General features: G+C 34.8%; 1 protein-coding gene across 1 annotated transcript; it reads left to right on the top strand.

Moving 5' to 3' along the window:
• Nucleotides 1-4,180: 4,180 nt before the first annotated feature.
• Nucleotides 4,181-12,745, top strand: LOC130828924 (uncharacterized). Its single transcript, XM_057694971.1, has 10 exons — nucleotides 4,181-4,337; nucleotides 4,577-7,154; nucleotides 7,233-7,417; nucleotides 7,529-7,597; nucleotides 7,676-7,828; nucleotides 7,922-8,085; nucleotides 8,219-8,366; nucleotides 11,785-11,907; nucleotides 12,001-12,088; nucleotides 12,230-12,745. Exons 2-10 carry the CDS (start codon nucleotides 4,625-4,627, stop codon nucleotides 12,430-12,432), a joined length of 3,663 nt encoding a protein of 1,220 aa, XP_057550954.1. The 5' UTR covers nucleotides 4,181-4,337; nucleotides 4,577-4,624; the 3' UTR covers nucleotides 12,433-12,745.

Below are 12,745 nucleotides of genomic sequence, written 5' to 3'. Positions count from 1 at the left end.
CTCCTCATTGGTCTAGGTAATCAACTTAAGTTTGTTTGTTTGTTTAAAAAAGAAATACTACTTAAAATCCAAATTCACTTAAATACGAAGTTTGAGAAACCTTGCTTATGTGCTATAATAGTGTTTATCGCGATAATAATTAATGTTTTGAAGCTTGTTGTTATTCTAATATGAATACTATGTTGTTTAAAATATTATGGAGTATGATTTTAAGCTTTTTAGAGAAAAAGTGTGCCTCACTACATTTATCTCGCCCCTTCGCCCTATGCTTTGCGCCTAGGGTCTGAGAACCTTTTGTGTCAGTGTGCATTGCGCTTTTTAAAACTAAGAATTGAACTGAATGATATGTGGATAAATTGAAGAATTTTTAGTTAGTTTGAATTATTTTTCATTCCTGTTTTTATGCGGATGAAATTTGGTTGATTCTAATTGTGAATATGGTGGATGATTTTCAGAATGAATGGTGTGCAATTGGAGATCAGTAGAGTCGTGGTTAGGTGCACAATGCCATCCAACGCCCCTAGCCGCACATACTGTTCAGGAGGACATTCAACTACTAGCAACAACAACAGTAGGAGAATTGAGCTCAAGGCATCATGGATAACCGAAAAGAAGAAGCCACTACAACACTATTATAGATGATTTCTAATACTCTAGAAATGAAGCATATATTAATGCACTTATCGTGGAGCATCGTTTTAAAATATTTAGGTGTTGTGAGTTAATAATAATTATGATGGCATCAGGCAGTATCCTTTCAAACAAATTGGGCATCTAAAACTCGATAAAAATACATATCTTGTAGCTCTCTTTCTTTGGAAATGTTTAGTTTAACTTGATGTTGGCAAACAATCAAGTACGTAGTGGCTTGAATTTTGTTGCACCATCAATAGTGGTAGTTCTCATGTATTTGTTTGTCACTATTTGATGAGGCTGACTTATTGCCATTATTATTATTATTATGTAAGATGTCATATACAAGGCCAACATTAACTGTTGAATACTGGTCAAACTGATCTATATCGAATTGCATAGAAAATTTTCATAACAATACCCTTATTTATCTGAAACTATATAGCAATAGAGTTGAATATGAACTATTCTGCACTTAAAAAGGCCAAAACTCAACAACTAATGTTTAATAATTAATGACCCAATAGTACAATATAGAATATAAATATGATCTAAGCAAAGACCTAAGCTAAGTCGAAACAAACATGGAATCAATAGTTATCCTTGACTATAGAATCGATGTAAGCATAATTTGCTTTCTCATTTCTAATTTTTATGTCTATCTTTACATTTTTTTAAAAAGGTCTAATACATTGCATTGGTTCTTCTTAGCTACCCCATGCTACAAATTTAATTCAATAAGTTTCATTTCTAAAACTTGAACTCGATTAAAACTAAGTATTCCATAATCTAAATTACTTTTTAAATTGAAATGCGATTTTTCGTTCATAATTTTATAAGCCTATGTTAATTATTTCCACAAATATACATATTAAGCCTTTGCATCCTTCACACCTTTACAATTTAATCTGATATTTTCATTTGTATTATGAAAGATAGAAGAGTATAATATAGCATTATAGAATTCGATAGTGTAACAGGTAGTATATGCAAAATATCGACTAAATTCCAAAATAAAATCATTGAATCAATATAATTATAAAAAATAACCAAGAACTATTACCTAATAGTTATGACGAAAAAAACGATGTCAAATTAGTAATGAAATTTTCGAAAAGTTTGAGAGAAATAATAGGAAGATTGAAATAAGAATGATGAAGAAGAATACGAAACACAATTCAAAGAATAAGGAAGTTTAAAACTTCCTGATAAGGTTAAAGTTTTTGTCCATGGTTTTTATAATTTATTTTAATTTTTTTAGTTTGGGACAACCTATTTCTCATCATCATCATCGTCAATCTAATATCCCGCTTGAAAATAAGGCTTGGGTAAGGAAAGAAGATGGACAATCCATACCCATACTTCCCACAAAGAGAAGACTAGAGGAATGTGGTCAATTTAACCCCTAACAATTAAAAGCCGTACATAAAGAGGAATATGAGTGACATCATCGCCTCAAGAGTAAAATAACCTACAGAAATACAACACTAGCAAAACTAGGTCTGAACCAATATGATAAATGCGATGAATAAATAAATAAATAAAACAGAGCGTGTAAGAAGCAACTAGAAATTAGGGCAAGAAGACAACTAAAGAAATTATTAGTAATTTGAAATATGGATCTGGAATCTCCAGCTATTCCTATCCCTAGTCAAGTCCGTAAAGAGATGCAACTCACTCAAGTCGTTCTTAATTTGCTCAACCCACATTTTCTTAGGTCTTCCTCAAATTCCTTTACTCTCTACTATGATGCTTTCTATGCTTTTGATGGGAGAGTCGGTTGTCTCTCTTAGTATATGTCCAAACCATTTTAACCTATTTTCACATATCTTAGCAGACATTAGGGCAACGCCTAGCTTCTCTTTAAACTCCTAATTATTGATTTCATCCATCATTGTGTTATCACACATCCACCTTAGCATTCGTATTTCTACTACTTCCATCTTTTGTTCCCGAATCTTCTTAACGAGCCAACACTCTATCCCACAAAAACAATGCTGGCTTAATGACAACTCTGTAATATTTACCATTCAGTCTAATCAGGAACTTCCTATCTCAAAACACGCTGGTAGCCGCTCGCCACTTAAGCCAACCTGCTTGTATACGATGCGTTACACTTCATCAATCTCCCTAATACTCTTAATGTTTCTTTAAAAGACGGTCTTTAGTAAAAATTTGTGATAAAATAAAAGAATTGAAAATTTCTAAATGGTGAATTTATAGAGGTTTGCCAGATAGAGCATTTTTACCGTTTAAAATGTGATTGCGTGATATTAAATTATAAAAAAATTTAATTACATTAGTTATATTTGAAGTATTAAAAGTAACCTTTCAAAAAGATTTAATCATATCAAATATGTACAATTAATTAAAGTATCTTAAAAAACTTTACATAACAATGGATGATTTAATGGTAACTATTTTATAAGGAATAATTTTGTTGTAAAATATAAACTATTTTATACGGTTTAACAAATTTTAACGTCATACATATTTTACATTTTGTTGAGAAATAATATATGAGATGTTCTAAGAGCTTATCATGTGTTAAAATTTTATTGAGATTAGGCGAATTATTGATTTACGTGGATAATAGTTTTTGCAAGGAATTTATGCATGAAATTTAAAAACAAATTACAAAATAACTAAATTTGAACATAATATAAGTATAGTTAATAGCTATATATTAAATCATGCATTGATAATATTGTTATAAATAATTTTTATCAATTACTCCGATTGCATTTCATTAGAAATATAGTAATTTAACAAACTATTATTTCTTTTATATTTATACTCCCTTCAATTCAGCACTAATGTCTCATTTGCCTTTTGGACACTATTCATCTCTTACTCTTAATTTGTATTTTATTATTAATTACAAGTTAAAACATAGTCATGTGAGATCTTGTTTGATTCGTCTCAATGCAAGTATTATTCATATTAACTTTCCATAATTTTTAATAATGCGCAATTAGAGATATTAAGAATTGAATAAATACATTGAATAGAGTGCATAAAGTAAATGAGACGTTAATGCTGAATCGGAGGAAGTATTTATATATACATTCTTACAAACAAACTTCATACCTCCTTTCTTTAAAATTAATTGCAGCATTACTTTTTACGCATTATTTAAAACATACTTTTTTTAAGACATACTTGATGCTAAATATCTTTATTTTCACTCTACAAATAATTATGAAACTTAAATATTTGAAAGATAGACATTAAGACGAATCAAACAAAATCTCACATGACTATATTATTTATTATTCATAAATAAATATTATGTAAACAAAATTGTTAATGATTAATATTAATATGCAAATATTCCCTGATATTTGAAATGAAGAAAATATATTATATAAGTATTTATAGGGATAAATAAAAGTCAAACTAGAAAAATAACATTAATTAGATGAACAAATAAAGGAATTTAATTGTTAGAAAAATAAAAGAATTAATTAAAAGATAATGAAAAATGAAGAAAATAACAATTAATTTGCTTATATTGGGGGTTAATTTGACCTAGGGGTAGAGAATTCTTTATTTTACGTCAAAAGTACTTTTCTAATTTATTTCACTTCAATTGAGGAAGGCCGCTTAGAACAGAAATCTAGCAAACCCAGAAACACAATACGAAAAGAAGAAAAAGAACAACTATCGCTTGCCCATTGCTCACCATTTATCTCATCATCAAAGTACTTTCTATCCTTTCTTTTTGTCTCTTGTTTTCATTTTACTAGTATTAGATTTTGAATTTTGAAGTATTATGTGTAAAGATGCAGTCATTTATATTTTTTTTTTGTTTTAATGTTTCGATTCATCTGCCAATTTTGCTTTTTGTGATTGCGAGTGACATAAGATATTGGGGATTTGGAAAAGATGAAAACTTTTTAATAAATTGCTATTAAAACCCAGTGTTTTCCAATCTATGTAGGTTTTTTGGGGAAATATCTGCTGATTTGTGGAATCTGGTTATATAATAATGGCATTCGATCAAAACGCTATACCAGTAGATCTCAGACCCATAAATGTAGTTCATAGTAGCGGTGAAGAAGCCCGCATTGTGACCACCTCGGGTCGACCTATTGATGGATTCTACCCGAATTCGAACCCGGTCCGTTTAGACGTCGCTAACTCTCCTTCAGTGCCTATGTACTTCACTGATGCATCAACTGCTGGGTTTCCGGGGATGGGGTATGTAATTCGGACTGGTCAGGGTGCTTGGTGGTCCCCACAAACGGCAGCTCCCGTGGGCCCTTCACCTTCTAGTAGTAGTAGTTTTAGTATTAGCTCCTCAGGGTATGCCTACAGCCCGAATGTGGGCTCAAGAGTAAGTAGAGGTGGGAATAGTACCGGTCTTGATCAAGTGATTGAAGATGGAGCTGATGATTCGGTTTCGGGTAAGAAAGTTAAATTCTTGTGTAGCTTTGGGGGGAAGATACTACCTCGGCCTAGTGATGGGATGTTGAGGTATGTTGGTGGCCAAACTCGAATTATTAGTGTTAGGAGGGATGTTACATTTGAGGAGTTGGTTCAGAAGATGATGGGTACTTATGGGCAAGAAGTTGTTATCAAGTATCAGTTGCCTGATGAAGATCTTGATGCCCTTGTGTCCGTTTCTTGTTCGGACGATCTTGATAATATGATGGAGGAGTATGAAAAGTTGAAAGAGAGGTCTCCTGATGGGTCTGCTAAACTTCGAGTGTTTTTGTTCTCTGCTTCTGAACTTGATCCTTCAGGTTTGGTGCAACTTGGGGGCTCCCAAGATACGGGACAGAGATATATGGATGCTGTTAATGGGGTTGCTGAAGGTATCGTTGGAGGTATTACAAGAAAGGAAAGTATAGCAAGTTTAGCTTCAACTCAAAATTCTGATGTAAGTGGGTCGGAGGCCTTTGAGACTTCTCTTGCTCAAGATGTTAATGGACTGCCATCTACAAGCATGTTTTCTCCTCAGAGTATTTCTTCTGCCTCCTATGATAATGCCCCAAGATTGGAGATTTCTGCTACGCCCTTACTTGTTCCCCCTCGCACAGTTGTGCCCCCTCATTCAGTAGCTTCTCAACCTGAGATCGAGATGGAGAGATCGATTCCTGTTCAAGCAATTGGGCTGCAACAATCTCCCATGGGATATGATTTACCACAACCGAGTATCAATATGCAACCTATTGCTTCACCCTATCTTGGTGGTTATATAGATCCTCACCAAGATGCACTGAATCGTGGAGCTTCACAAGTTTATGCAAATCGACAAGGTTTGGGAGCTTCAAGGCCTATAATTGTTCAACAACAATATTGTGATAGTGCCTCAAATTTGATGAACCAACAATACTTACCCACCAGACAAATGACAATGGCTCCACCGTCTTCGCATTTGAGTATGAATCCAAATATTCTTCGGCCCCAAGTACAGTCAACACATAGAGTAGTTGCCATTCCTACTGATTCTGGATATAGTAATGCATACCAAGCCCCACTTGTTGGAGGTTATGGATGGCCCCAAGCTCCTCCTCCCCTGGTACCACAAGACCATGCATCCTTCCCAGAAGGCTATATGCCCCCACATCAACAGGCTGTTCCAACTGCAGTGGCGGACTGCTATATGTGCCAAAAGGTACTACCTCATGCACATTCTGATAGCGTTGTACAAGATCAGAAAGTTACTCAATCAAGCTATATTAATGATCCAATCCCAGTCCATCAAAGCCTTCGTTTGGATGATGTTACTAGATTGTATGCAGCTACTCCGCAGAATAAGGGGTTAATGGGGTTGGCAACTGATGCACAAACTCCTTACAATGTTACTGTCTCATCCCAAGATGTTAACCAGCAGCGTCAAGTTGCTTCATCATATTTGCAGAATGAACCCTCTGTGAGCAAACCTAGCAATGGTGACAATGATAATGGTGTACCCTACCATGCCCGCGATCAGTTTGTTCCTGATTCATCAAATATATCTAGTGTGCCCTCTAGAGAGAACGCGGTAAAGTCTGTCATATCAAGGGATCATGCAAGAGCAGTCGAGGATTTCCAAAACAAATCCTCTGATATCCTGCCTACTAATGAACCTGGCAAGTCAGAGCCTTTCCTGCCTCAAACAATGGGAAGAGAGACATTTCCAAACGCTGCTTTCAGTAGACCTGAACTATTTGAACAGACGAGCCCAATGAAGCAAAGTGAAATGGTGCCTTGTTCTGTACCAGAAGTTCAGTATCAGGGTAATGAGTTCTCACCTAGACATGATATGAGATCTGATGTTGCAAGGTTTCCAATTGAGCCAATTTCTCCCCATAATTGGGGTGTTATTGGGAATGATTCTCCAAACTCATTGTTTAGGAACCAAGACACTTGGAATGTTCGACACGAAACTCATTTCCCTCCTCCTAAACCTGGTAAAATCGTTACAAAAAGAGAGGCATCTGCTGCTGACAACCGCCAGAATGGAGAATTAATTGCTGAAGTAAACCTGGTTGAAGTCACACCTACAGCAGAGCAAGTTCAATCTGGCAAAGGTAAGATTTTACCTGCTATCTTTGGCCCTTTTTTGTGTATCTATTCTCTTTTCATTGATCCCTTTGTATTCATTGAAGGTTCTGCTGAAGAACTAATCAAGCAACAGCTACAAGCAACAGCGGAGGGGGTTGCAGCATCAGTCCTCTATTCATCCGTGTCTTCAAATGTTGACTTTCCTACCCAAGAGACAAGTGTTTCTGAAGGAAATATTGGGATTGAAGGACAGACTGACGATGAGACTGTTATACAAACTAAGATAGAGGTGATTTAATCCATTGTTTTGTAGACTGTAGAAAGTTGAAAATGTAATAATATGCATAATATTTTCCTAATAATTTTTGTCTCACTTGTATCTGTTTCACTTTAAGTATAGGCCATGAATATTAAATCAGATAAGACAAAATTTGGGTTTCCACTCTCAAATGACCTTGGTCGCTTACAGGTGAAGCATTTTATAGCATTTCGCTGATGCGGTTGCAATGTTTTATAGAGAACTTACACAAGTGCTGATATGTCACAGATAATCAAAAATAGTGATCTTGAAGAGCTGAGAGAACTAGGTTCTGGAACCTTTGGTACTGTTTATCATGGCAAATGGAGAGGAACTGATGTTGCTATTAAACGAATCAATGATCGGTGTTTTGCTGGAAAGCCTTCTGAAGAAGAACGCATGGTAACCGACATGTTTCTTTATATTGTGTTGCAATATTCATGAACTGTTCCATATAATTTGCCTTTTAATTGCAATACTATCATTTTTTACCAGAGAAATGACTTTTGGAATGAAGCCATTAATCTAGCTGATTTGCACCATCCGAATGTAGTAGCTTTCTATGGTGTTGTGCTAGACGGTCCTGGTGGTTCTGTGGCAACAGTTACCGAGTACATGGTCAATGGTTCTCTTAGAACTGCTTTGCAATCGAATGAAAGGTTTGTGAAGTTTCATAGATTTTCGAGGCCTCCATCAATTTCTTTTTAGTACTATCTGAAATTGTTGGGCCTCACACGCCTCTTCCTCTCTTACAATCCTTCAATCAACTTATTGCAACTTTACTCATTTCAGGAGTCTTGATAAAAGAAAGAAGCTTTTGGTTGCCATGGATGTGGCTTTTGGAATGGAATATCTACATTCTAAAAATATAGTTCACTTCGACATTAAGAGTGACAACTTGCTTGTCAATCTTCGAGATCCACATAGACCCATATGCAAGGTTAGTTATTAACCTCAAAAGTTCACTGTGAGGAAGCTATTCTAGTGAAGCATGTTCCTGTCGATTGTTCTCTGATCTAGAAATTAAGAGTCATGGGCCTCAATCTATGCTGCTTTGATTGATCTCTCTTGTGCCAATTAGTGATTATGTGCATGTTTAAATAATCCTTTTTTGTAGGGAAGTTATTTGTATCTCGTGTTTGCATGTTACGCCGTACTCTTTTTGCTAGCTTCCAAATTCGTTTTATCATTATGCTTGGTTTTCTGGACAGCTCGCTTGTTATTTTGCTCTGATTGATCCATGTAAAGAAAATTAATATTGTCCTTATCATAAGTCTCCTATATTCGTTCTGTCAAAAGTTGTATTTGTTAATTCATATACATAATCATATGCAATAATCATATGCAATGAAACTAGAACCTGATTGGTTTAAATTGGAAAGTTTTCTTAAGTGCAAATATGCGGTAACAGTCACAGTGCAGTATCAGGAGTGATACGGCTATTGTATCATTTCGGACGAATTCATGAGCTATCCATTGAACTGACTTAAAAACACTTTCTTACACCTTTACAATGCGAGTAATATTGGTTGGGTAGACTAGATACCTTTACAATGTGGCTTATATCATACAACTAGGCTTTTTTTTTTTTTTGGTATAAAGTGTTGGGTGCTTGAGCATTCTTTAATTGATTTTCATTTTTTTCAAATATTTATTATCATTCCCTCTTGTTAATTTAATTCATCCTAGCAGAAAAAACCATTATTAGGAGGATGACGTTTGACAAATGAGTATTGGCGAATCAATACTTGTCAAGTTTTTCAGAAATTGCAATCGATGCATGTTTCTAGTTTGTTTTTATTCTATTTGTATGTTACAAAGGTAAAAGTCAACCATATTTGTGTAAAGATATTGCCATATATATATATATATATATATATATATATATTTAATTTGAGAAATCAATAAATCATAATGCAGAAGGTTGGTCTGTTCTGACTTTTAAGTTAGCTATGGGCTGCAGGCAGAGGTCACCCATCCTCAGTTTTACTGACAAGCTTGTTAAGAATGTTTGACATGGATGGGAGGTTTGATCAGATTGGTAGAATCTGATCTAGGATTGTTATAATATTAAATAGCAGTGGAAAAACCAGTAGTATGTCATGTAAGAAACAAATATTATCAATGTTATACAACAAAGTTGCTCTTTGGTTTAAGCAGATTTCACATCATCAAATATCACTTCTATTTGTTCTTTCCTGAATGATTTTCCTATTTTCATTCCTGAAGCTGACCTTTTTTCTTATTGAAAGAATCTGTGTTCAAGTTAAAATGCTAGCAATTCACTTCTTTAATATTTCAAATCCTTGTATAATAGTTAGGTACAATGAACTTGAATTATTTAAGCAGAGATTGGAGACATTATGCTTTATTTCGGAACAGTTTGTTTGGGTAATGCATTGGGCATTACTGATCTTGTAACTTGTTCATATAAGCTTGATCCTTTGAATTGGAAAAATCTTTTGCAAAAAAGTGGAGAGACACAAATTATAGATACCTAGGCATTTAAAGTACAAGGATAAATCACAATTGGAAGAAAGGATTAATTTTGATCTCGGAAAAAGAGTGTGAAAGATTGAAAATTTACCCGTTACTTGAGCTTAAAAAAAACCTTCAATTTATGCTTTAGTGAAATAGAAAACTATTAAGCATCTTGAATTGAGAGAGAAAGGAATTGAACTACTGTGACTACCTAAGATAAGGGAAATACAAGTTGGGATATCACACTAGTTGAAAATGTGTACGTTAAGCAGGAAGGATATTGAGTGCATAGGAAAACATCGTGGATGTCGTTGCAATTGCGGTGTTATAACTTGTTTCACAGACATAGCACTGTGAATTATTGATGTGGAACAAATTTTTTTATCATAATAATTCAACTTTTCTTGAATAATAATTAGATTAAATCTTATAATAGACCTTTTGAAATCTAATACACTCTAAGGAAGAGATAATAATGGGTAATACGTTAAAATAACTTGTAAAGTCCATTACTCCATGATATTAAATCACTGGTTACATAATGGGGTTTTGCGGTTCATGATTGAGTATGAGCGATAGCACGAAAAAGCTGTATTGTGCTTGTATGGTAACACGTTACCCATTTTGTTGCTTCTAGTTGGCTTCATGAACTCAATACATGCATGCTTCATGAAATTATAGTGTGAGCTGTAATGAAAAATACCTCCCTTCCTTCTCCGTCACACAGAAGCATAGTTTGCAAAATACCTTCCTTATTTTTACGACAAAGAATGTGTGAAATGGAAATCATTTTCATCATCCAACATGTTACCTTGTCAACAAGAACAATACGTACATGCTTCTGTGTGAAGGAGGAAGGAGGGAGGTACTTATGCTGCTTCTAGTTGGCTTCATGAACTCTTTACCTAGCAAATTTTAGTATGCTGATTGAATTTTAGTTCATCATTAACTGAATTTTTTCCCATACCTGATTGACAGCAATATAATTTTTCCATCATTTGGAGACTAATGTTGCGTACATCTGACTCTCAAACCCCATGCTAGGTGGGAGCTACCTAATGACTTTGGAGCAATGGAATGTTGTTGGAGACTAAAATTTCAAAATGTTTAAATAGGATATAGCTGAATGGTCATAGTATGTTTGAATAATATGAAGCTAACTAATGTGGCTAAAGATTATTGTTTTACTAGGTGTGAGCTTCTCCTTATCGCATGTCATGGGGTTTTAATAGGCATTATTAATTATGTCTCTTAAGGATTTGATGATTTTTCTTTTGTCTATCATATTGATTCTGTTCCATGAATTGCCTTCTACTTTTGCTACGTGTTTTCTTTCTATCTGCCTTTTTCTTCGTTTGTGTGGTGGTAGCAAGGCCTGGAAGGGAGTGTGGTGAGGAAGGTATTTTTGCTATGGGATTTCTGGTGCCTCTGAGAATGGCATCACGTGCTCCGACTTAATGTTGCTACTTAAAATTTTTGCTAAAAAGGAAAAATTAGCAGGATGTTGTGTAAACAGCACTTCTTTGGGGGAGTGAGACATTTGTAATTGTTATCCTCAACTTGTGTGCTCTCTGTTGTCTTTCTATAGCTGCTGCATTTGCTTCATTCGTCACCTTTATTCTTTTTTACCCATCCTATGGGATTTCCTTTTTTTTTCTTACTCGTGTGTGTGCGTATGAACCTCTTGATCTGCTTATTTCTCTCCAATTATTGTGTGGGATTATGTCTTTGAATTATGAAGTATCAAAGGTCAATCAAAAATCTTGTCATTACTAACAATGGTCATCACTTAGATTGGGAGCCGCTTAATGACATTGGGTAATAGAATGTTATTGTACTAGTATGAAGTGAATGAATGGATTATAAAAAAACTGCAGGTTGGAGATTTAGGTCTGTCCAAAGTGAAACACCAGACATTAGTATCAGGTGGGGTGCGAGGTACCCTTCCTTGGATGGCACCTGAGCTTATGAATGGCAGCGGCAGTCTAGTGTCTGATAAGGTTTGTTATTTTTTCGTATCTTTGAGTTTTTGTCAGCGTAACTTCTGTTTTCCTAATTTAAGCTCTGCAATTCCCAATTCGTCATTTTTCTAGGTTGATGTGTTCTCTTTTGGTATTGTCATGTGGGAGCTTCTGACCGGAGATGAACCATATGCTGACCTTCATTATGGTGCTATTCTTGGTAATTCTTCAATCTATGGCACAACTTTTCAAAGAGTATGAAATGATGTACCTGTAGTAAGAAAATCATGTGCGCATAGTTTAGCCTAAAAATGATTGGAATTAACGAGGCTGGACACTGATTCTTGCAACGTGTAAACAGGAGGCATTATGAGCAACACATTGAGACCTCCTGTTCCAGAGAATTGTGACCCAGATTGGAGATCCCTGATGGAGAGATGCTGGGCTGCAGAGCCATTAGAAAGGCCAACTTTTACCGAGATTGCTAACAAATTGCGCTCTATGGCTTCCAAGATTACGGCAAAGGCCCAAACACCAGCTACGATGACAAAACCAAATTCATAGTTTCTGGGTATCATAAAATAGCTCTCTAGTTGGATTAGGTATTTTGACATAGGCCTGTTGAAATTTTGCATTATAGATACCCCCTCCATTCTCCTCCATCACCCCTCTTTCATAACAAAAAAATTAAATAAAATAAAAAAACGGATAGTTAAGAAAAGAAAGGAAAGGAAAAGAAAAAGGAACAATAAAGTTACAAGTTAGGCAGTAGCTAGACATTTATTTGTAGTTTTTATTTCTATTTTGCTATTTTGATATTTTGCTACCCCTTTTGATATTATTCTAGACTAGAATCGTATGAATTTTCAATTTTCAA

The sequence above is a fragment of the Amaranthus tricolor genome, chromosome 12, assembly GCF_026212465.1.
Source record: "Amaranthus tricolor cultivar Red isolate AtriRed21 chromosome 12, ASM2621246v1, whole genome shotgun sequence".
NCBI lineage: Eukaryota > Viridiplantae > Streptophyta > Magnoliopsida > Caryophyllales > Amaranthaceae > Amaranthus > Amaranthus tricolor.
This window is presented reverse-complemented; position numbering and strand designations above follow the sequence as displayed.